At 58.4% G+C, this 24,797-nt stretch overlaps 1 protein-coding gene across 1 annotated transcript in view; it reads right to left on the minus strand.

Annotated features, from left to right (window-relative positions):
• Nucleotides 1-1,838: 1,838 nt before the first annotated feature.
• Nucleotides 1,839-24,797, minus strand: part of GLI2 (GLI family zinc finger 2) — a 175,821-nt gene continuing 152,862 nt past the window's right edge. Inside the window, exons 6-13 of the mRNA XM_012749770.3 lie at nucleotides 23,464-23,677; nucleotides 22,152-22,274; nucleotides 19,201-19,335; nucleotides 15,470-15,619; nucleotides 11,703-11,867; nucleotides 9,238-9,519; nucleotides 7,495-7,831; nucleotides 1,839-6,054 (exon numbers count right to left, since the gene is read on the minus strand). Of these exons, the coding sequence (XP_012605224.3) occupies nucleotides 3,593-6,054; nucleotides 7,495-7,831; nucleotides 9,238-9,519; nucleotides 11,703-11,867; nucleotides 15,470-15,619; nucleotides 19,201-19,335; nucleotides 22,152-22,274; nucleotides 23,464-23,677 (3,868 nt within the window). The 3' untranslated portion in view covers nucleotides 1,839-3,592. The remainder of the gene's footprint in view (nucleotides 6,055-7,494; nucleotides 7,832-9,237; nucleotides 9,520-11,702; nucleotides 11,868-15,469; nucleotides 15,620-19,200; nucleotides 19,336-22,151; nucleotides 22,275-23,463; nucleotides 23,678-24,797) is intronic.

Here is a 24,797-nt window from a genome sequence, read left to right on the forward strand (position 1 = left end):
TGGTGTGGGGCCAGTCATCATACGCAGAGAGGAGCGTGTCACCAAAGGAGCGGTGGGCGTGGCTTCTGGCACACGCTGTGGACTAGACTCGCCCACAGTGCGCCCCCGCCATGTTTGAGAGAGCGCCACAGGCAATGCGGCGCCAGTGCGGACTAACGGGGCTCGAGACTGAAGCATGAAGGGGCTCAGACTCCGGGCGGGAAGAGGTTGAAAGCTACCACGTGGACATGGGCAATGGCCTCCATGGGGGCAGACTGGTGGACTGTGTTACTGTTGAGAAATGTCCACCCTCCCTCACTTCCACAGGAGCATGCCCCCTACTTCACTGACGACGCGTGTGGCCACGTGACCTGCTTGGGGACTTGCATCGCCTGCCTGCCTTCCTGTGCTTCTGCCATGGCTAGCATCCTGGCCCTGCCAGGAGGGTGGACGCTTCGTGGAGCAAGGCCAAGCTGCCCCAGCTGCGCCGTCCAGATTAGCTGACCCCAATGGGCCTGCAGATGCAGGAGCCAACCTGGGGCAGCCAACCTCAGAAGACCCACAGGTTCATGAGTTAAATCAACATTTATTGTATGCTGCTGGGTTTCACACTGTCACGCAGCGTGACACAGAGGAGGTGGCTCCGCTGAGCGGCCAGTGATGGGCTCCTTAGTACCTGCTCATCCAGTCCCAGGCGGCACGGAACAAGTTAGGCCTCTCCCCCGCCACAAAGCAGGGCAGAGCTGCTTTCCGAGCAGGTGGCGAAGCAGAGGTGAGCGCTGAAGGTGAGTCTGGAAGGACAGCGAAGGGCAGAACCGAGCACGCCCAGCTCCTCCTCCACGCGGGCTCGGGTGCTGTGGGACCCTGCCTCACAGAGATGGCTCTGGGATGCCTGCAGCAAGGAAGCCTGCTAGATGCTGTTTTCCTCGGGGGGTTCCTGCACTTATTTGACCAGAAAACCCCTTTTCCTGTCTACTTTGTCTCATCCCACAGAACCAATTTCGAGCTGAACGCTCTCCAGGCAAGGGTGATGTCCTACGTGGCTTTGGCCTCCAGACTGTCCAACTTGTGTGCTGAGGGTGTTCTGCTGCAGAGGAGCTGGGCTGGAGTGTGACTGCCTGCCGTGCCTGGCCCTCGGATGGAGCCCTCCAACCCTCTATCTCAGTCCTGGGGCTCCCTTCCCTGCCCCCCCACCCCACTCCCATCTCAGTTCCAGAATCTGTCCCTACGCCCAGGCAGGGCCTCACGGCTGACTCATGGGCTCTCTTGGGGTTTACTACAGTGGCCGGGTCGCTGCCAGCAGCTTGCTAGACCTGCCCACCTGCCAGGTGGCCCCCAGGGCTCAGGGCTCCCACTCATGGAAGTGCCCTTTGCTCAAGGCTGGCTGCTGGGCATCCTGGAGGTGCCACCTGCCTGCCCAGACTCTCTCCTTTTGCCTGCGCCAGAGCCTTGGGGGCTGCCCATCTTCCCTGCCCCACCCCCACCCCCACCAGACTCGAATGTGCTCCAGGATAGGAGTCGGTTGGAGGAGTGTTTGGTCTACACCCGGATCTGGTGCATGTGGTTCTCAGCAAAATGACTCAGATGTTCAGACCAGTCACTGGCAGAACAGCCAGATACTCACTGTAAAGTGTCAAACTCTGTCCACCCCCACAGAGACAACAAACAGCCAGTAAATGCCTCAGCATTAAACATTTCTTGGCTAAGGCGGGATAGTCAATTTTGACACCGTTAAGAAAAAATACAGCCTAATTTCCGTTCAAATGCACCAAATTTACTGCCCAGGTTCTCATTAACTACTGTCAAGGGAGAAGTAGATAGACAAGATAAATTATGAAAAAATTACTTTTTTAATGTACAAAAAGACTTATTTACAAGTTGAGCATGTCATCTCAATTCATAGCATGTAGAAAAAGCTAAAAATGTTTTGGAAATATAAATTTGGCTGAATGAGTCACCTACAGTATATTCAGGGATGGCGTCTTCTGTACAGAACATATACAGGTTGGGAATGGCGAGTGGAATCCTGTCTCAGGAAGGGAATGAAGGAACACCACCACAGAGCCACCGACCCCTGGCAATGTCCCTTGGCTCTGGCCCTCAACAGAGGCCCATGTGCTGGGATGCAGACGGCCCAGATAATCTGGCCCTGTCCACAGACGCTCCTAGTACGGTCCTCACTGAAGCCAGGGCTGCAGTCAGAGTCAAGCGTAGTGGTGCCACTGTGGGGTACACCTGGTTTGGCAAGGATGCCCCAAATTCAACACGAGAAGGTTTGGGGCACGTGTTTGTGCATTTGCGTGTGTGGTGTGGAAGATGCATCAATTCACCCTACGGTATGTTCAGGAATGACATCTTCTGAAGCTGGTTCCAAATTCCATTTCTAGGTGGGGCTTGGTCACACTGGACAGGAAAGTTCAGTGACAGTCATCAGAGCCCCAAGGATGAACCCCTTCCCCTTTCCACCCCTACCAAAAACACCATGCACGTCGTTATTCTCTGACGAATGACCAGGAGGGCGGAGGGAAGGGAATCCAGGAGATACCGGGACTGCACGCCGTGGCTAGGCAGAGACCAGTGGGCGGTCGGTGAGTGAGCTGTGCGGCCGGGGGCGCCTGGGCGAAGGCTGCCATCAAGCCCTGGAGTTTTCCGTAGAAAAGTGGGGGGATAGTGCACTGGAGAAACGGGGTCGGGTAAACATGCGACTTCCTCTTCCTACTGGGGGACCCCCAGGGTGGCCTGAGGCTGGGCCCTGGGTGCACTCTCACCTCCTCGAGGCCCTGGTCCCTCCACACCCCACAGCAGCAACAGCAGCCTGGAGGTATTTAGAGACAAGCGTTCTTTCTAGGAAAGGCTACATTCCACATGCAAACACTGCGAACACCGTCTGGAGAGGCCAGGGAGCCTTCTGGGCTCGCCCCAAGTAGTACAACGTTTGCTTTTTCTGGTGATACTTACTTACTCTATTCATTCATATACATTAGGATGGGCTGCAGGTCCCAGACTCAGCTTGATGGGGTAGAGATGCCAGCTCTACCAAACCTGGAATCGGGATGTGCTTCCCACTCAGGTAGAATCTGTTTTTCTCCTCCATGGCAAGGGACGTTAGAGACCTCAAGCGTTAAGCTTCATAGAAGAATTCGAGTGAGCCAGGAATTCCTTTCTTTTGCAGGTAGCAGAACGAGCAGCTCATCTTCCTGGAGCAGAAAATCTAGCACACGTCCAGACTCCAACCTGAACGCGGCTCCCACCCTCCCTCTGCATGTCCTTGGAAAGCCCTTGGCCAACGTAATCCCTCATTAGCCTAATGACAGAGGCGAAGGAGCCAGCACAGCGGAGTCCCCCACACCGCAGGCTGGAAAGCACTGTGTGAATGCGTTTTCATTCCTTCCTTTCCTTTCCTATTGAGACTTTACGTGTTCTGAAAAATCATTCAAAAAAAGACCAGAAAGTATGCCCACAAACCTTCTCTAAAACATGTCATCTGAACCATCGTGGGCAAAAATCCCTCAGGCCTATTTAATACTTTTTGGGAAAAAGACAACACGCACGAAACCCCCACGCTCTGGGAAGTGCCGGCCCTCCGGGTCCGCTCAGCGCTGGCGCTCGGGCGTTAGGTCATCATGTTCAGGAACTTGCTCTCCTCCGCTAGGCTGGTGAGCATGGAGCTCATGTCCCCCACGGCCATGTTGCTGATTCCCGCGGGGATGGAGGGCAGGGTCAGGGGGTTCCTGGGGGTGGTGAGGCGGGAGGAGCTCTGGGACAGGCTGTGTAGGAGGCTGGGGCTCAGTGCACCCGAGAACAAACTTGAGTGATCGCCGTCATCCATGATGGCATCGAAGTCAATCTGGGGGGCCTCCAGCAGCTGGGAGTCCACGGTGCTGGACACCTGGTTGACCCCTGGCGAGGGCAAGGGCTGGGGCTGGATGCTGTCTGGACAGGCCTGTGGCTGTGGTGGCTGGGACGGTGCGACCTGGCAGCCCCCGAGGTTCTCCAGGCCTCCGTCCTGTTCGTACATGTGGATCTGGCCATAGTAGTAGAGCATGCTGTGGTCCTGGGCCCCGCCCGTGTCCTGTGGAAGCAGCTGAGGTGGCAGTGACACCATGGTGCCCATCGCTCCCTTGGGCACAGCCTCTACTGTTTCCTGGCTGGCTGGCATAGCAGCCATGGCGTGGCCAGCGGCCCTGGCATAGGCCAACTGCTGCTGCCCAGCACGCACCCCCCGGTGGCGGCCAGCAGGGCTGGGCTCAAGGGGTGGCCGGGGCTGTACTAAGCCAAAGCTTGCTGTGGACACCCCCATCGTGCCTGGCTGGGGCTCCATGAAGCCAGGCTGGTGGGCAGGCAGGAGGCTGGGGCCCTGGCGGTAGCCCTCCTGGCCCATGGGGGCTGCCAGGTGATGGCTCTGCTGCGGGTAGCTCTGGACTGGATGAGGTGGTGGCACCCTGGCCAGGGTTGAATTGGGGACCCCAAGTTCCCTGTGACGGCTGCTCATCATGGTGGGGTTGGGGGCAACTTCCGTATGCTGAGGGTGCCCCAGGTGGCCTGGCTTGGCTGTCACGTTGCTGCAGGATGGGGTAAATGGGTTCAGGGCCCCACTGATGGTGCTGGGGCTCAGCTGGGGGTGGGCTTGGCCATAGCCTGTCTGGGGGCTCATAGTGGTACTCATGGTGGGACACTGGCCACCTGTCGCTGGCTGTTGCAGCTGCTGCATGTAGTTTACCCTGGGTGCAGAGGAGGCTCCGCTGCGGGGTTGAAGGTGAGGCTGGGTGCTGTCCAGGCCTCCAGGGCTCACCTGCAGCCCTTGTGGACTGTAGCCTGGGTACTGGCCAAAGGCTGGCTTCTGCTGCACCACGGCCAGGCTGCCCTGAGGAAAGGGTGGTGGCTTCACCTGGCTGGCCAGGGCGTCCATGGTGCCGGAGCTCACCTCGTTCCACTGCACAGGCATGTTATTTTTGTTCAGGCTGGAGGGTGACCCGTAGCCCAGCTGGCAGCCTCCCAGCACAGGGGCAGAGGGGCCCCCATTGGAATCTGCAGCCACCATCCTGCGCTGGCTGTGCAGCCCCGGGCTGGGCAGTTTAGGGTTGTCAGAGAAGCCGGTGCCTTCTGTGGGGTACACCTGCCCGGTGCTCTCGCCCAGAGCGCCACCTGCGTGCGCCTTGATGTACTGTACCACGTCGTCGGGCAGCACCAGGTCGTCCTCCGGCAGCCCCAGCTCAGCCTCTAGCCCCCCGCCGTCTGTCCCCGCTGCCATGGCCTCCATCACCACGTTCTCGCTGATGCTGGGTGGCCGGGGCGAGTAGGCGCCGTGGGCCAGGCCGCTGTCTGCGCTCGGGTGCGTCTGCAGGCGGAGGCCTCGCCTCTCCGCGCAGGGCGGCAGCGGGCCGGGGTTCACGTTGTGGGCACTGTGGAAGCGCTGCACGCGCGGCAAAGCCAGGGCGTCGGGCCGCCGCACGGGGTCGCTGGCGCGCCGCGCGCCGCAGCCCGAGGCCTCGTGGGGGAAGGCGGGCGCAGCCCCCGCGTGGCCGTGGCCGTAGGCCGGCCCGTCGCTGCCCCGCCGCGGCCCCAGGGGGCGCGGGCAGGCGGCGGGCAGCGCGCGCTCGGGCGCGTCCAGCAGCGCCAGCCTGGTGCGCAGGCTCACGCCCTCCAGGCCGGGCAGCGGCGTGGGCGGGGGCCCGCCCGTGGCGGCCGCGTACTTGGCCCGCAGGCTGTACTGCTGCGCCGGCGTGAGGTTCAGCGGCCCCGCGCCGCCGCTGCACTGGCTGGCCTCGCTGGAGCGCCGCGACGCGTCCGTGGAGATGGGGTCGTAGGAGTCCGCCGAGCTGGCGTTGTGCAGGCGGCCGGCGCCCAGGGGCGACGCCTCGCTGGAGCGGCGGCTGGAGAAGTAGGGGGAGATGCCGGAGGAGCGGCGGCTCACGGTGTAGGCCGAGCTGACGGTGCTGGTGGAGCTGTCACGGCGCTCCTGCAGCTGGCTCAGCATGGTCACCTCGCTGGCACATAACTCGGACAGCCGCGGGTTGGGCAGCAGCCCGGCTGGCCCGCCGCCCCCGCTGCCGCTGAAGTTCTCCAGGATGGAGCCTGCGGGAAAGCAGAGGGTCAGCTCCGGGGACAAGGGGCAGGTGCTCTGCTTGCTCTGCCACACTGAGAGCTCAGCCTAGGACCCCAGAGAGGGGCCTGGCACAAAGTAGGGACTCCGTAGGTGATTTCTGAAGGAAAGAAGGGAAGGAAGGAGCAGTAAGTAAACAAATGAGGCACTTATAGCTGAGGGTGGGGGAGGGGCGTCAGGAGGCCCTAGTCTCAGTCTGGGCTTGGCCATGGCCTGGCTGGCCCTGAATTCTCCTCACTCTGGTCCTCAGTTTCTCCAGATGTGGATAAGACGTGCCTCTCCGTAGTGCTGGGTTATCAAGAGGAGGGGACGTACAGCCCAGGAAGGCCCAGGCCATTGTACTGTAATCTCCTGGCCAACGGTGGGTGCTGCCAGTCGGGCTCCCCTGAGTTGGAGTTTAATGAGCAGGCCGCTTAGAGGGAGTGCCCCGAGAGCCAGGCGCATGGAAGGAAGCACAGGCTGCGCGAGTGGGCAGAGAAATGAGCCCAGGCTGATCTCAAAGAGAGGTCAGGACCCCCAATAGCCCTTCAGTGCCGCCCCAAGCTGGGCTGAGATGGCTGGGCGTTTACACTCTTGCAGCGACTAGTCACTGGATGTGGGCTGCCCAGGGAAGGGGTAACCTGGGTGGGGCAGCTGTCTGCAACCCAGAAGATCCCTGTAGGAGGCCGAGAGTTTAAGGCCATCTGCCAACAGTTGGGCAACAAATCCTCTCTTTGGGGGAGAGCGGTTGGTATATCACAGTGTCCACCACAGTGGGCAGCCAGGGGGCTGAGTCCCTGGTGTGCAGGGCAAAGCCAGGCAGAGTCAGCACTCAAGACATGCTTGTCAAAATGCCTTCCATCTCAAAGCCTGGCCAACGCCTCCTGAGCTGAGCACAGTGCTGCCTCCTCCATGAAGTCCTCTCTGCTCTCCCCTAGCTGGCCATGCTTTCTCTCTCCTCTGCACAGCTCGACCATAAGTTCTGGCTTCGGTGCTACCTGGCTTGTCCTATGGTAGAGTGTGAAACTGGCGGCATGGCCTTCCAACACACTCCTTTGGAACCGGGATTATACTGCTCTCCTGCCAGGGCCTTAGCCATGGTACCCACAGAAAGTGCCTAGTAAATGACTGGACAAGGAAGAGGGCGATGTGAGCAGGGTCTGCCTGTTTTTAGGGGGTCACAGGGACCCAGCATGGTGTAGGTGAAAGAGCATGGGCTTTGGAGCCACACAGGCCTAGGCTAAATCTCACTTCTGCCATTGAGTTGCGTAAGGCACTTCCACCTCTTTGAGCCTCAGTTTCCTTATCTGTACAATGGGCTGGTAAGATCTACTCTATTGTGGGCGTCCGGTGAGACAGCACATGGTGCTTGGTAGGTGCAGCCTAACTGGTGCTGCCCCACTCCCCCACCCCACCACGAGCCCTTCACTCACCACTTCCCGGGAGGGGAGGCAGCTTGGTGTTCCGGGTGTGTGGAGCCGGCCCAGCCCATGAACAGGAATCCTTGAGTGACTTGAGCTTCTCTTTCTTAAGCTGCTCAAACCGGTGCATGGAGGTCATGTGCTTGCGCAGCTGCAGGCCACCAGCAGAGGGGGCAGCCAGGGCTGAGGCATTGGCCCCTGGGGGCGTGTCATCCAGTGCCGTCAGGTCTCCCAGGCTCCCGGGCCCCGTCCCCGGCATCTCCACGCCGCTGTCATTGTTGGGGGCACTGCCCAGAGGAGAGGGCTCGCTGCTGCAGGACGACTGGGCCCCGGGGCTGGACTGACACAGCTGCAGGGGACAAGATGAAAAGGCACAGACTTAGGGGGCATTTGCACTCTTGCCTGGTCTTGCACCCGTGCCTGCACACGTGCCACACCCTTGCACATGGCTGGGTGGGGGTAGGAAGCTGCCTCTTGGAGGAGCTTGTAAACCATCGCCTGTTTGTTTGCATGAGATGGTCACATCACTTCACCTCTTAACCCCAGTGTCGTCAACTATGAGATGGACCTGAGCTGCCTCTGGGGCGGGGTTAGCAGGTGGACGGAAGGTACCCAGCATGCGGAAGCCACACAGTCTGGCACATAAGAAGGTACTGAAGCATTCCCAGCAACAGTGTGGTGTGCACAGTGACACAAGGAACGACAGCCCACCGAGCAGGTGCCTTCCACCAGGCGAGGTGATCTCAGTAGGCCAGAGGCAGGTTGTTGGAAAGGGAGGACCAGGGAAGGAGGACTGTGGGATGTAGCTCTTGCCCAAATGGCCACCCCAAAGCAGTCCTTCCTCTGGGTTGGGTGGAGTGGGGCAGGGAGCTCATGGCGCATGGACACAGTGCAGAATGCCATAGAACTCGGGCTACGTCCACTGCGACCTGGGACCCAGATGAAGTTATCCTGATGTAGCTCCTCTGGACTCACTGCTGGGCCAAGTGTCCCCAAATCTCTACCCTTTCCTTGGGAGGCTATCATGGACACAAACTCCATGCAAGAAGGGACCTTCTAGATCTTGCCCATGGCATCATCCACATACTTCTGCTTGGCCCCCAGTGCCCTCTGTAGGGCAGTCCCCCAACCTCTGCAGCCCAGACTCACGCCTTTCCTCTACTTTGTCCTTGTAGCCTGGCCCTTGCCCCTTCCGATGTTCCTACTGCACTCAGTGCCCTGCCGCGTGCCTGTCCAAACCCCTTCCCGGCCCGTGAGCCTGGACGGCCAGGTCAATCTCCACCAGGCAGGGCAGGGACCAGCACCCCAGCCGCCCGCAGGCCCCCAGCGCCTCGGCTCACCTCAGTACCGTCTATCCTTAGGGGAGGTACAGTCAGGAAAAAGAGGTGGAGACAAAGAACAGGTGGTTAGAACAAAAGGAGTGCAGTCCAGGGGACAGGGGGTGGGGAAAGGCAGACATGCAGGGCCACCCCGCCCTGCGCAGACCGACCATGTGGGGGCAGGCACCCCCATCGCCCACAGCCCTGCCACACCTGCCTAGCAGGAGCCGGGTCAGAGCAGAAGAGGACCTGGACGAGACAGGTGCCATGTGAGGCCAGAGGTGGTCAAGGGAGGAAAGCCAAGCTGGAGAGAGCAGGGACACCATGGTGCCCTTAGAGGGGTCCTGGGCAGAGCCCACTGCTGTATTTGGGGTAGTGGGCCCTGGTGCGGCTGTGGAACGGCCTTGCGCCAGCTGGGCTGCCCAGCTCCGCTTACCCCGGAGCTCTCGGTCTTGATGGCTTTGACGTGCAGGCAGTCTTCCATGGCCTGGCTGGTGCTGCTGGCCTCGGCACTCTCCTCGGAACCCCGGCCACCAGGCTCGGCGCTGGCCTCGCTGTCCCCATTCTCCTTGAGCAGCGACGTGCGGAGGTGCACATCGCCGCGCTGCTTCTTGGTGACGTGAGCGTCCGGGCCGTGGACCGTTTTCACGTGCTTCCGGAGGGAGCTGGGGTCTGTGTATCTCTTGGTGCAGCCCGGGATCTTGCAGATGTACGGTTTCTGGGAAGAGAGCCAGGCTGTGTTTTGAATGGCGTTTGGGGACAGACTGCACGGGCACACTCCCTGTTCTCCTGAAGCCATCCCATGTCCCTTGGCAGACCCTGTCTGTGTTTGCAGCTGGTGCCCTGTCCATGCCTGCCCCAGGCCTGCAGGAGCCTGTGTCCAGCCTGGCCTTGTCTGCTACCTTTTCATGCAGGTAAGTACATGGTCCAGAAGGCTCCTGCCACAAGAAGCTGGGGACACAGATGAGAAAGACCACAGGGGGGATACACATGCCTCGTGTGATCACAGCGCCGCTCCCTGAGAACAGGGCACTGGGGTTTGTCCTGTGAGTAGCAAGTGCGTAAGCTCACTGTGCTCTGTGACAGGGCCAGCACCCCTGCTTTCTCTACGAGGAAAGGCAGGCTCAGGGAAGCAAAGACATTTGCTCAGAGTCACCCAGGAATGATCCCATTAGGAATCTGAAATCTGAGGATTTCTGAACCTCAGTCCTGGGCCCACAAACACACACACACTCACTCACATACACTCGCATGCACATAGACACACACACACATACTCCCAACATCTACACACACACGTGTACTTACACACACACTCACATACACTGGCATGCACATAGACACATATTCCTGACATCTACACACACACACATGTACTTACACACACTCACATACACTCGCATGCACATACACACATACTCCCGACATCTACACACACACGTGTACTTACACACACACTCACATACACTCGCATGCACATAGACACACACATATTCCTGACATCTACACACACACGTGTACTTACACTCACATACACTCGCATGCACATACACACATACTCCCGACATCTACACACACGTGTACATACACACACATATACTCACATGTACATACAGACACACACACATATACTCCCAACATTTACACACACATACGTGTATTTACACACACTCACATGCACATACAGACACACACCTACACACTCCCAACATCTAAACACACACACACACATGTCTACTTACACACACATACACTTGCATGCACATAGACACACACACATACTCCCTACATCTACACACACACGTGTACTTACATACACTCGCATGCACATACACACATACTCCTGATATCTACACACTCACATACACTCACATGCACATACAGACACACACACAAACATACTCCCAACATCTACACACACACATAAGTGTACTTACACACACACACACACACACACACACACACTCCCCTCCAAGGCTGGCTCTTGTCTGTAGCAACTCTGAGGAGTTCAGATGCCTTTGAAAATTCCTCTAACTTCTTACAAACATTGGAGCAGAGTCCTGTTTGGGCCCAGAATGTGTCCAGGCCATTAGAGACACTCTTTTCTGAGTCTGCCTAAGGACAGTAACCGTGTGGCTGGGCCGGGACTGGGAGGCAGGTGCAGCAGACACCAGGCGCTCTGGCCTGACGCCACTTCCCGGCTCTCTCAGCCCTGCAAGGGCCTGGCCACCTGGGGGACAGAGCTGCCCTGTGCTCGCTCCGTGGGGTGATGGCCACGGCAGGCCCGGGCAGCCTCATGTCACTGCCAGCTGCCCAAGCTGCTTGGGGCAGGGCCTGCCAACTCGTGCCAAGCTCAGCCGGCACTGCTCTGCTCGCCCGGGCTGGGGGCAGCTGCTCCACTGCGGGCTGCCTGCGTGCGGGCGGCGCGGGAGTCTGTGGGGCGTGACGCAGTCTCAGGTTGTTTTCACAGCTGCGGGAGAACCGGCACCCCTGGGCTCCAAACCTGCGGCACAACTGACAAGCCACCTGGCACTGGAGGAAGTCACTTTGTCACTTCGCCTCCCTGAGTGCCAGTTTCCTCGTCTGCAGGGTGGGGCGGCAGCACGCGCAGCAGCGAGCAGACGCGCGGCCGGCTGCACGGCAGGCACTGGGAGACCAGGGGGCCTCCCCACCCGACTCAGCACCTGCAGGCCCCCTCGCGGCCTTCCTGGAGGGCACCGTCCTATTATTGCAGAGACGAGGAGACCCAGGCACAGAGAGGGTGAGTAAGCCGCGGGACTTCACGGGGCCGCTTCCTTTTGGAGGAGAGGATGTGGACGGGGGAGCCCGGCCCTCCCAGGTTGCTCAGGGGGCGACAGGAGGGCCCCGTGCGCATGCCCAGTGCACGCCCGGCCAGGGTACCTCGTTGGAGTGGGTGCGGTTCTGGTGCTTGGCGCGGTCCGAGGCGTTGGAGAAGGCCTTGTTGCAGCCCTCGTGCTCGCACACGTACGGCTTCTCCCCGGTGTGGGACCGCAGGTGCGTCTTCAGGTTCTCCAGGCGCGAGTAGGCCTTCGAGCAGCCCTCGAACTGGAAGGAGGGGGCCGGTGAGTCCGGGCCGCCAGACCCAACAGGAGGACCGGCCTCCGCGGCTGCGCCTGCCCCCGCGCCCTCGCTCTGCTCTGCGCCTCGCCCCAGTGCACCCGGACGCGTGTGTTTATTAGCAATGACAGTCACTCTCCTTTCCAGAAAACTTGGAAAGGGCTGACAAGCACAAAGAGCAAAATGAAAACCGCTGGCTGCCCAGGGACAGCCACTGCTGACGTCCCAGTTAGTCTCATTCTGGTGACTCTGTGATTCATCCCCATGTGTTTTTAAAACCAAAACTGGGAACATGTCAAGTATTTAGTTATGTAGTCAACCTTTTAAAATCACCAGCACATTGTGGGGGATCTTCCTGTATCATTAAATCCTTTGAAAATATTATTTTGCACCATTTCCCAGCACCACTCTTGATAAGAGTTTTTCTGTGCGTAAAAATGTGCTGAAAATAAAATCCAGAGTCTTTTGACTCCTAGAGTGAGCTGGCCACCCCCTTTGCTCTGGCCACACAGGGCTCCTTGACCCCACTGAGTTCTCCTGGGCTTGGGCCTCTGTGCACACTGGGCCCCTCTGGCTGGGCCCTTCCCTGGCCCGGCTCCCGGCCCGGCTTCCTCCCTCTCCATCTTTGAGGTCATCTCCTCTAAGAGCAGTTTCTATATTCTTTTTTTTTTTTTTTTTTTTTTGAGACAGAGTCTCGCTTTGTTGTCCAGGCTAGAGTGAGTGCCGTGGCGTCAGCCTAGCTCACAGCAACCTCAAACTCCTGAGCTCCAGTGATCCTTCTGCCTCAGCCTCCCGAGTAGCTGGGACTACAGGCATGCGCCACCATGCCCGGCTAATTTTTTTTTTTTATATATATATATCAGTTGGCCAATTAATTTCTTTCTATTTATAGTAGAGACGGGGTCTCGCTCTTGCTCAGGCTGGTTTTGAACTCCTGACCTTGAGCAATCCGCCCGCCTCGGCCTCCCAAGAGCTAGGATTACAGGCGTGAGCCACAGCGCCCGGCCTAGTTTCTATATTCTTAATCACAACACTACCCCTTCTCCTTTATACCCCCAACACAATTCATAATGATCTTAATCTTGTTCTCTGGCCTTCCTGCTGGGATTCAAGATCCATAGAGCAGAGACCCTGTGGGTCTTGTTCACTGCTGTCTTCCCATTTAGCCCTAGGCAATTAAGAAACCTTTTTGGAAGGGAAGGAAGGAAGGGAAGGGAAGGGGAAAGGGAGAGTCAGGCAGGGAGGGAAGGAGAAAAGGAGGGTGGGAAGGAGGTAGGAAGGAAGAAGAGATCGTTGCAAGGGACTCTGCAGTAAGAGAATATTCCAAAGATTCCACAGCTGTGTCCACAGCCAGGAGAAACTTCTCTCGGAAGGGTGCGTGCACCCAAGTAGGAGCTTTCTCTTTCTTCACATCCTCCCATCTATTCCTGACCAGTCTGATTGAGCACACTTGGCTCCAAATGCCTTGTATCCGTTTCTACAGCCCACAGCTCATATCATCAGAGGACTATGGTTTGCTACCACCCAGGATGTTAAGGAAATACCTTGTTACAGCAGACCCAGAAGAGGCAAAACCATCTTGCAAAAGGAGGACAAAGCTGGAGGACTCATATGTCCCGATTTGAAAACTTGCTGCAAATCTACAGTAATCAAGACTGCATGTGGTACTGGCTAAAGGGCAGATGTAGACGTCAATGGAATGAACTGAGAGTTCAGAAATAATACCACACACTTACGATCAATGGTTTTTTTGACAATGGCGCCAAGACCATTCAATATGGAAAGAACAGTCTTTCAACTCAATTGCATGATTATATGCAAAGAACGAGCTTTGATCCCTATCTTATATCATATATAAAAAATAACTCAAAATGGATCAGAGACGTCAATGGCAGAGCTATACGACAAAACCATATATCTCTCCACACGTACAGACGTATTTATATAAACAAAAATATGCATTTAGAAACTATAATGTTCTTAGAAGAAAACATATAGGTGAATCTTTGTGGCCTTGGATTAGGCAATGATTTCTTAGCAATTAAAAGCACAAGCAATTAAAAGATTGGACTTCATTGAAATTAAAATATTTTGTGCGTTAAAGAAAACTATCAAGAAAATGAAAAGAAAACCCATAGAAATCATATATCTGATAAGGCCTAACAACCAGATATATAAAGAACTCTTGGGCTGAGCTGTTCTGCTTCCCCTCAGTGTGCAGGTTGGTTCAAAAAAAAAAAGGAACCCCTACAACTTAACAAGAAGAAGACAAGTAAACAAATTTAAAATTGGGCAAAAGATCTGAATAGACAGTTATCCAAAGAAGATACACAAATGGCCACTAAGCCCATGAAAAGATGTTCAGCATCATTAATGACTAATGAAATGCTAATCAATGACCATATGACCTAACAATTCCACCCATTGGTTCACATACTCAGGAGAACTGAAAATATATGTCCACATAAAAACATGGAACATACGTGTTCAAAGCAGCATTATTCATAACAGCCCCACAGTGAAAACCACACAAATTTGTAGTGACTGATGAACAGATGACCAAAATGTGATCTAGCCACAGGATGGAATATTACGCAGCCATGAAAAGGGATAAAGCACTGTTTCATGCTACAACATAGATGAACCCTGAAAACATGTTAACTGAAAGAAGCCAAACCCAAAAGCTACATAGTGAATGATTTCATTCTTATGAAATGTCCAGAATAGATAAGTCCATAGAGAGAGAAAGCAGATCAGCAGCTGTCCAGGGCCGAAGAAAGGAGAGAAATGGGAGTGACCGCTACTGGTACAGGGTTTCTTCTTGGGGTGATGAAAATGTTCTAAAGTTAACTAGTGATGATGGTTGTAGAACTCTGTGAGCACACTAAAAACCTCTGGATTGTACATTTTTAAAAATAATATGAACTTTATGGTATGTGAATTATATTTCAATTTAAAAAACTCACTTGCCAACAAAGGCAGCGTATTTCATTGGGCCCTGAACACCACTGATTTTGAGACGGCCTAATCTCAGAGATACTAAAATGAAAACAAAACGCGCGTGTCTGTGAAATACAGTCATGCACAAAGAAGAGTTCTCAGGAGCTTCAGCCGCTGCCACCAGACCACCTCCCCTTTGGAGGGGCAGCAATTTTTGTGTGTTAAAAAAAACAGTCTCACTAACCATGGCCACAAACCCTGTTGACTCTTTAAAGGAGACCATGTAAAAGGTCTCATCTTTGAGCTCTATGTAAAGAAGGAAAAACTCAACCAAAGTGATTTCTAACCCATCGTCATTCAGTTGTGAATCACCAGTGACATCCTCTCTGCAGGGTGCCACCAGGCGGCCCGTCTGCCCAGTGTCACACGGCCGGGGGGTCTAGCTGTGCCCTGGGGCTCACGGTCCCACAGACACCCCTGCACACCCTGGCTGTGGCTACCAAGATGCTCGCACCCGACGGCACCAGGCGGGGGCCTCCAGGCCCACAGGCAGAGGCCAGGGGCGGAGGTGTGCCGTGCCAGACACGCCCGGACACCAGCCCGGCCCGGCCGCCGGGTCCCGGCGGGGCTGCGTGGGGAGCGCCACTCACCGTGCACTTGTGCGGCTTCTCGCCCGTGTGCCGCCGCATGTGCACCACCAGCATGTACTGCGCCTTGAAGGGCTTCTGGTCGCGCGTGCAGGCCTGCCAGCGGCACACGAACTCCTTCTTCTCCCCGTGGATGTGCTCGTTGTTGATGTGCTGCGGGAGGAGCAAGCCCGAGGAGGGGGTGAGCCGGCCGCCGCCCACAGACCACCCCTCCCGCCAGCACGCCCGTTACACGCGGACACCCACGCCCCGCACCTGGGCCTGTGAGCCTGACCACCACGCCTGGCCCGCCCCTGCCCACGCGCTGACCGCCCGCCTGCCGCCCCTCCCGCCTACCACGCGGACCACTGGCCCAGGAAGACCTCCCTCGAGCCAGGCCCCACCTCCTCACGCGTCAGCAGTAGCTGCCCTTAGACCAAGCTCCACTGTGTGCCACTTATGTCGCCTGCACTTTCCAGTTAGTCACCAAAGTGACCGTCTGTGATGGTCAAAGGCATGGAAACACGCACACAGCGGGTGCACTGTGGCCTTTCTTAAGCTTGCCCTTATTGTTTTAGAGATTTTTAAATAACATATTTGATTATAATGGAAAGATAATTCATCCTCATCTCTATTTCTGTCATTGAGATGACGGCTTTGTCTCCCTTTCACGAAGGCCCCGGGAGTCCAGTGGCCTGCCCAGGGCCCTGGCAGTAGGCGTGGAGGAGCCAGACCTGCCCCATTGTGGGCACTGGGCACTGTGTGGGGCCGATCCGGGGACGAAATGGCCCAGGTGAGCAAGGCGGGACAGCCACGGCCAGCACAGCGGACCCGGCAGCATCACAGAGGGGCGCCCTCCAGCAGGCTGGGGGTGCATGGGCAAGGGGCCCTCCCTGGGAGGGGGTCCCCAGAGCCCTCCCGGCCAGCACTGCCCTGGGCCAGGAATGTGGGGTGAACACCCCTTTGGGCCGTGCCCTGGATCCGTGGCTGTGTCCCCTGGTGGAGGGGCCCCCACCTCTGAGCTTGGGATGTGTTGCCATGTGTCAGGCCTTTATGTCCTTAACCTCTGAGCTGCTTAGGTAACGGAGGAGTGGGAACAGTTCTGCTGCCTCCACTGCAGGGCTTCTCTCCAAAGGGCCCCATCAAAGTCCCACCCTTCCTTCTCTCCCTTTGTCCAAGGCTGTGCCCTGCCTGTGTCTCGGGTCAGGCTGGGCTTGCTTCCCCAGGCAGATGGCGAGGGTGGGGACACTGCAGCCTCGGAGGCCCCCCATCTCTCCTCTGTTCCCAGCTCCTCTCTGGGCCTTCACACCCTCCCACCACCCCTCCTACAGCCTCTAGACCTGCACCGCCAGCGCAGTGGCCACCTGCTACACGGGCTCTTGCGCACATGGCATGTGGCTGGTCTGAGCTGGGATGGGCTGCAAGCGCAAACCACACGCCAGTTGCGCTAAGTCTCTAAGTTTCAGAGACTTAGAATGGCAAAAAAAAAAGGATGTATAATATCTCAATAATTTTGTTCTATATTGATTACAGGTCAAAATAACTTTACAGATATAATGGGTTAAATAAAATACGTTATTAAAATCAACTTCACCTGTTTCGTTTTACTCTTTTAAAATGTGCTCTTAGGAGATGTGAAGCAACATGCATGGCTGGCGTTTGTGGCTTGCGGAATCCTTCTACTGGACAGCGCTGCCGTGGGCCTCTGTCACCTCCAAGGCCGTGTGGAGAGGTGACCACCGGCGCTGGCAGCACGCTGCTGCCCCAGAAGACGGCAAACCGCCCTCCCGCCCTGTGCCACCCGCCTAACTGCCACGCATACAAATGCCACCCTTGGAGCAAGAAATATCTACAGCGCTTTGAACTTCCAGAGAAATCTTATCATATTAGCCTCACTTTCCATTTTTAAAGCCTTTCAAATGATAAAAATGCTTCCTGACAATGCCTTTCATTTTTTTCTTATCGGTTTACTTAGCAACAAATTGTTAATAATCAACCGGGGGCTCCAGCTCGCCTGCGCACGCTCCGCCCCTCCTCCTGGGGGGGAGGGGAGTCAGAGCTGGGCGGGGGTCCGGCTACCCTCTCACAAAGGAGCCTGCGCTCTCCAGGGTCAAGTGGAGGGGACCACTTATGGCCCCAGGACAGACGTGGCCACAGGGAGAGGCCTGCAGCCGAAGTCCCCCTGCCATGGCAGGGGCATGCCGGGACCCTCCGCCTGTTTGAGGAGCCCCCGCCTGCTCCTCGGCGCTGACCCACCTATCACAGACGCACCTTCCACCCCCTCACCCCACACTCTGGCTCGGCCTCCCTGGCCCAAGCCGCTGTCCTCTTCTCTTTCACCTAACTGATGTGTCCTGCGACCACAGCTCCAACCGCTCCTTCTCCACCTGGGGCTGTTCACCCAAAAGAGGTGGGATGGGCTGAAAATTATGCTGGAGTTCCAGAAGGGATTGGATAAGACCCTGGCTCACAAGCTCCATGTCGCCTGCACTGGTGTGCTGGGAAATCCTGGTCTCCTGGGGGAGAATTTGGGGGGGAAAAACTCAAACACAAAAGAAACCTATAGTATTTGGGAGCAAGTCGCATGAATGGAGGGAGCAGAGGGGTTGGTGTGTCTAATTGGCAAGTTCCGAGCTGGGGACAAGCAAGGCCCTTTGGGACGGGTTCTGCCTGTGAACAGGAGGTGACGCGTGCGCACGTGTGTCCGCTCCTCCAGCAAACTAGCCATTCAGCTAGCGGGGCACCTTCACAGACACTCGCTCACCAGGGGTGTGGCGAATCCAAGCTCTCTTTGCATGGCGAAGAGAGAAGCGCCGGGGGCTGGCGTGCGGAGCAGGGAGGAGGCGGTCCCAGGTGCAGCGTGCCTGCTACCCGCTGAGTGTTTATGGAAATGACTGGCTGAGGGAACATACTCACTGTTGACCCTGTGGGGTAGATATCACCCCTCGTTACAGGGGAGAACAGGCTCACAGAGCTTGGGTCACTTCCTCAGAACCATCAGCCAGGTACGGCTCGGCCAGGTCTGGAGCCAGGCCCTACACAGAGCCCCTGCCCCTTCCTCACACACACGCTACCTCTTGACTGCCACCGTGAGGGGTGCTACTGGGTAAGGGAATTTGGAGTGGGGACCAAGAGGAATACCCTGAAGGTACTCCTACCCTCTCAGGGCACTCAGGGTCTTCTCTAATCATCTGCACTGCCAGTACCCAGGCATTTTTAAGTAGTCCCCTCCCTGATCTGGGTGTGGACACCCACCAGCACCCATATACCCTGGGTGTCTGTGAATGGTCTCCAAGAGGAAATCATCAACTCCTTGTCCTAGGAGAGAAGCTTCTTTAAGGCTTCAGAGTCAGGTTTGTCATTATCTTATAGATGCTGGCTGGTTTAACTAATCGTATTTCTCTCTTTGCATTGGCTGCTAGGAAGCTCAGAAAAAAGCTATGTATGTAGAGCCTATCTCACAGCATTTAGTTTTTAGTGCTAACTCTACTCCGGGTTTTACGTTATTGTTCCTTTTCCCCTGATTTTCTCACTTACTTATTTTTCTTTTAACCTCTCGTACTACATATGTATTTGAAAGCCTCCTTTTAGAAACAAGGCACACTTAAAGTAATCATGCCTCCCGTTTGCAGGGGACGTGGCCCAGGCCATCTCCTGTGGCCTCGTCCTCTGGCCCCTCCTCTCTAGTGCAGGGCCTGGAAGACTCAAGGTCCTGTGTGGCCTGGGCTCTGCCCGCGGTGGGGCGCGGAGCTTACGTGCACCAGCTGCTCCTGGGTGTCGTACTCCTTGGTGCAGTCTTCCCAGTGGCAGTTGGTCTCGTAGACGACCACTTCGGCCTCCTGCTTACAGTCATCCCTGTCCAGGTCTTCCTTGAGGTCAGCCAGCTGCTCCTGGGGGAGAGTACACCCTCGTGAGCCGTGTCCTGACGCCTGCCCTGTGGAGCGGTGGCTAGGAGCCCGTGCACTCTGTGCCAAGGACACTGGGCTGGTACGAGTGTGGACGCATGTGCGTGCACACACACACGCCAACACGTGCACGCACTTGCAACACACGCCCAGCGGCGTTTGTCTCTCCTCTCCTCAGCTCAGCCCCCATCCACAGCTCTTCCCGTCAGACAGCGTCCTGGGGCCCCTCCCTCCTCTCCATGCCGGCTGGTCGCCACCAAGGTGTCCCTTCACATCCTGGGTGCGCTGACACGCAAGCAGAACAGGGGGAGCGGGGCGGGCGGCGACTTTGGCGTATTTGGTTTGGTTTCCCTTGGGGAGCCGGTTTGCCCTGCAGCAGCCCCCGGACACGGGCGTCCCTGGTCTTGTGTTAGAGCAGGAATCTGGGGCTCTGAGAGGGGTTGGCGTGCCCTGCCTGGAACACACGGTGGGTCGGTGGCAGCCTAGCTCTGGACCTGCTGTCCCGACCAGGTGAGGGCCCACGTGGCCATTTCAAGGAGGTGAAGGCAAAGCCCCTGCGACATTCCTTCACACCATCACGGGTGCCTGAAATTCCTTTCAAAGAGGACAAAGTCTTTTACTCCCAAACTAGCAAAACACTGGGAATGAACCCACAGAGCTGTGCCCCTCCTAGCTGATGCTTACCCGAGCTGGCCGGGGCACTCTGGGCAAAGGACAGGAGGACAGGCCAGAGGTATCGGCCCGGGGTCAGGGGGAGGGGGGCGCAGGTGCCCCAGGCTGGGAGGGGTCCCAGTCGGCGGTCCCGGGTCTGCCGGGCAGGCCGGAGCGAAGCCGAGCAGAGGCAGGTGTTGCCAAGCCTTGCTTTACATTTCGAACCATTCCCAAAGCCAGCAGGGAGCTGCTCTGTGTTTCCAGACAGCCTCTGGGGAAACAGTCAGGCAGAGGGGGAAGGGTAGCCTCCCCCGTCTACAACCCCAGCGCTCACTGGCGCCGGGGCTCAGCGCAGCAGAGGCCACAGCCGCCCCATCACGACGCAGTCCTCGCGCCGAGTCTGCTCCGGGAGCGCGGGCCACCAGGCGGGACCTGGCTGCCCGCCGCGGCCGCACGGCGCCGGCCCGCGCTCCACCGCGCCTGCAAGGAGCCCTTGCAGGGGGCTCCCGGCTCCTTCCCAGAGGACCGTCCACCTAGTCCACTTGTTCTGGGGGAGGACGATGACGTGTCCCACAGGAACTCCAGGGGCCGCGCTCACGGGAAGGTGCCGGAGCTCCCAGCTCTTCGGCAACGGGATGGTCGGGGCTGCTGGCGTGAGGCCAAGGGGCGTGGACCAGCCTCCTGCCGCCCTGCCTGCACCTCGGAAAACTGGAGGTCCACGTGCGACGCCCTGCGCACTCAGAGAGGACGTGGAGGAGGACGGACTGCATGCCGAGCGGAGGGCGGCGGAGGCCACGGGCCTGGCGGAGCTGGCGCCAGCAGAGGGCTCGTCGCCGTGTTTTCTGCCGACGCAGAGCGAGCCCGCCCGCCTTGCGAATGAGCCGGTGAGCCCTGGGTCAGGGACTAGGACGCGGAGCGACGGGAGGCAGGCTCCTCGTGATGAGCGGCTTTCCTTCTCAGACACGCGTGTGGAGCCAGGCTGGGCAGCGGGAGGCCTGTGTGCCCCGCCTGGGTTCGAGGCCGGCACAGGGCCCCACTGGCGGTGGCCGCGGCTCCTAGGTGCTCAGCGCCTGCCCAGCGCCGTGGCCGTGCCGTTCCGCGTGCTCATCTTCCCTGGCTGTGTGCGCCACCATCAATTTCAAAGGCCCAAAGATGGCCGGCCTGGTGGCAACCATGCATCATGCTGAGACTGGCTTTGGTGTCGGTGAGGGGAGAGGAATTTGTCACCAACCTCTCTGTTTGCTTGACAATAACAGGAACCAATATTTCATGAAAATTAAGTGCTGGGAGCATGCCTGATGGCTTGCGGTCCGATAAAGGATGGCTCAGGAGAGCCGAGCTGGAGACCCCAAGCATCCTTGGTGTCCAGCGAGTGTTCTGCAGTGACACGTGAAGACCGGGCCACCGTGAGAGGCCCTGGGGGGCGAGGGCTGCCCTGGAGGTCAGCAGACATGCCGTGCGCGGCACACGGCGCGCCGTCTTGGGGGACCAGAGGAGGCGGCAGGTCTCTGGAGGTGGCCCCGCCTCTCGCTCCTCCCGCCAGGACCCGTCCTGCGTCCCGCCCCGACCTGCCCTGGCCTCCTCGCACGCTCATCATCAGAATCACGGCTTCACAGCAACTGCGCGCCAGGCCCAGCACACCCTGGTGACGCTGAACCCAGCCAGGCACCGCTCCCACAGTGCCACCTCCCCACGGCTTAGGGCACGTGTTGGTGTGTCAGGCGAGAACCCAGCGTGGCCCTGCAGCGAAGTCTCGCCACCCAGGAGGGCGAGGGAAGGCTGAGGTGGCAGGGAAGGGGGGGTTCCAGGACAGACAGCAGCCGGAGGGCCCTGAGCGGGTCAGGGACAGGCAACTCGGCCTGGCTGAGGGCGGTGTTGCTGCAGGGAGGCGTGGGAGAGACGGCAGGGGGAGGCTGGCCGAGCGCCCCAGCTCGTGTGATGAGCACATGTATGATGAGCACATGTGTGATGAGCACGCAGCACGGGCGGTACTGGACAACGCGGTGAGACAGCCAGCTCAGTGTGCCGCCGCCCTACCCCGGTCGCACTCGCCCCTGCAGGCCGCCGGCCATCACCGGGCCATGGCCCCAAGGCAGCCAACCGGGGGAGACCCGCCTGGCCCCAGCCCGAGGGGCGAGCACGGCGGTTACCTGAGTCAGGGCCAGCGGGGAGGCTGGCCGCAGGCCCTCCGCCTCGGTCTTGACCTTGCTGCGCTTGTGGACGGCCACGGGGTTGACGGTGCTGGTCACGGCCGACTCGCTGCTCTGCTTGTTCTGAGGGAGGCAGAGGACCGCCCGTCACACAGGGGTGGGGCAGGGACACCCACATTCTCTTCGGATTTTACCTCCGTGACCTCCCTACACGGGATGCCCGGACCGACTCTGTGCTGAAGTATCAGAAACGGGGTCCCCCAGCCAGGGCATGCCCAGGACAGCGCCCAGACCTCGGCCGGCCCCTCCCAAGACTGCAGGAGAAGGGAAAGAGCCCCTCTGTGGACAGTGCGGGCACCCCAGCCCCTGTCCCAATGAGACTCCACTTCCCAGCCTCCAGAGCGGGCCTCGGGGCCTGGCTCCCCGGAGGAGGGGCTGCAGCGGCAGCAGCAGGCGGTGTTTCGGGAGCCACAGTGACTGTCGGGGAAGGTGCTGGGCTGCGGGAGCCCTGGGGTGCAGAGGAAGGACACTCTGAAACAGGGCACACTTTTAAACCGCGTGGCGTCCCATCCTCCTCCCCAGGACATGGCCACAGCAGGGCTCTGCCTCTCGCCAGCCGGGGGCCTGGGGCAGTCTCCTGGCCTTTAGCACTGTCGATCTGAGTGCTACCCGGGATCCGGGCATGTGGGGGCTCTGTGCACGTGAGCTCGTTCAGACACAGGCCGCGGGCCCCCGCTTTACAGCTGAGTTAGCGCATGCAGAGAGAGGCGCTTTCCGGCAGGTCAGGATCCACACCATGGTCTGACCGGTTCCAAAGCCTACGCCTTTCCGTGTCCTCAGCTGCAAAACAGGACTTCGCTCAGCCGCCAGATGCTAACGGCACCTGGCACATGCAGGCAGCGTGCTAGGGTGCACAGGCGCCCAGGGCCCACCGGCAAGGCCACGTAGGCGGTCCGTGAAAGCCCACGGTGAGCGACCTGGACAGCATTATCATCGCTCGCTCACCATCCCCTTCGCATACTATGCGTGCCACACCTACACGGGGCCAGGACCTGTGAATTCGAGAGTTTCTCTGTTTACTCATTATGTTTATTGGACAGAGAACAGCGGGACTGAGAGGCTAGGAGCTTGCCCTGCACCAAGGCAGGTCTCCTGACCCGGCCAAGGCCCTTTCCACCAGGCGGTCACTGCCCAGAAGGCACCCCAGCAGCCAGACACGGGCCCGGAGTCTCGCAGGCCCCCAGCCCGAGCGGCGGTGAGCAGCCCTCAGGGGTCTGGACAAGTACCCAGGAGCCACCCTGCACCCACCTACCTGGCTGGCGTCGCTCAGACAATTGCTGCTGCTGCTGAGCTGGGCGGGGGTGGCACTGATGGAGGCGAGGGCCACGGGCTGCTGGGCCAGGAAGGTGGGCGAGGGCTGGATCAGGGGTGGGGTGTGTCCGAAGGCCGAGCCCAGGCCCCTCTGCTGGCTCAGGATCTGCTGGTAGGCCACGGGGTTGATGGGGTGGGGGAAGGTGAAGGCTGGGCTGCGATGAGAGCAGACAAGGTGGGGGGGTAGTGAGGCTCTGTCAGGCGGACGCCTTCTGGGCAGAGCCCTGCCCGGGGGACCGGGATGAACATGTTGCTAACCCTCCATCACCACGGCTTTCCCTCACTCTAGAACCAGCAGTGGCTCCCTACTACTTGCCACACAGGCCTGACCTTCTGCACTGAGCTCCCAGGTCCTATCCCAGGATGCAACCTTCACACCGGCAGGTGAGCCCCAGTAGGGGCCAGGCTCCCCTCCCCCACAGCCTGGCACCTCCACTGCTGATGCTCCCTGACTACGTACACCCCATCTGTCCTCCGAGGCCTGTTCTAATGCCCCTCCCCCAGGAAGCATGCCGAGTCCCCAGCTCACATTATTCCTTCTCCTCCTCTGCACGCCAAGGCTCTATCACACCACTTGCATTGCAGCCGCTCTTTTTTTTTCGAGACAGAGTCTCACTTTGTTGCCCAGGCTAGAGTGAGTGCCGTGGCGTCAGCCTAGCTCACAGCAACCTCAAACTCCTGGCTCAAGCAATCCTCCTGCCTCAGCCTCCCGAGTAGCTGGGACTACAGGCATGCGCCATCATGCCCAGCTAATTTTTTGTACATATATTTTTAGTTGGTCAATTAATTTCTTTTTATTTTAAGTAGAGACGGGGGTCTCGCTCCGGCTGGTTTTGAACTCCTGACCTTGAGCAATCCTCCCGCCTAGGCCTCCCAGTGTGCTAGGATTACAGGTGTGAGCCACCGCGCCCGGCCTGGAGCCGCTCTTTCCATAGCGGGACACTGAGGGAATATTGGCCTCTGAGGCTACGCCAAGAAAGACAGCATGGCTCTTGCCCACTTGCTCTGGGTGGGGGCTGGCTGCCATGCTGGGAGGCCACTCCAGCAGCCCGGTGGAGAGGCTCGGGCACGAGGAACGGACGCCCTGCTGACAGCCGTCAGCGAGCCGCCCTGGCCTGGTCAAGCCCCAGGTGGCTGCAGCTCTGGCTGACAGCTTGACCTCGGCCTCTGAGAGAGCCAGAGCTGAGCCACTGGGGTCAGAAGAAATAAATGCTTGTTGTTTCCAACGTTAAATGTTGGAGCGATTTGCTATGCAGCAAAAGGTGTAGTTGTTAT

This window comes from Microcebus murinus, chromosome 8 (assembly GCF_040939455.1).
Source record: "Microcebus murinus isolate Inina chromosome 8, M.murinus_Inina_mat1.0, whole genome shotgun sequence".
Taxonomy (NCBI): domain Eukaryota; kingdom Metazoa; phylum Chordata; class Mammalia; order Primates; family Cheirogaleidae; genus Microcebus; species Microcebus murinus.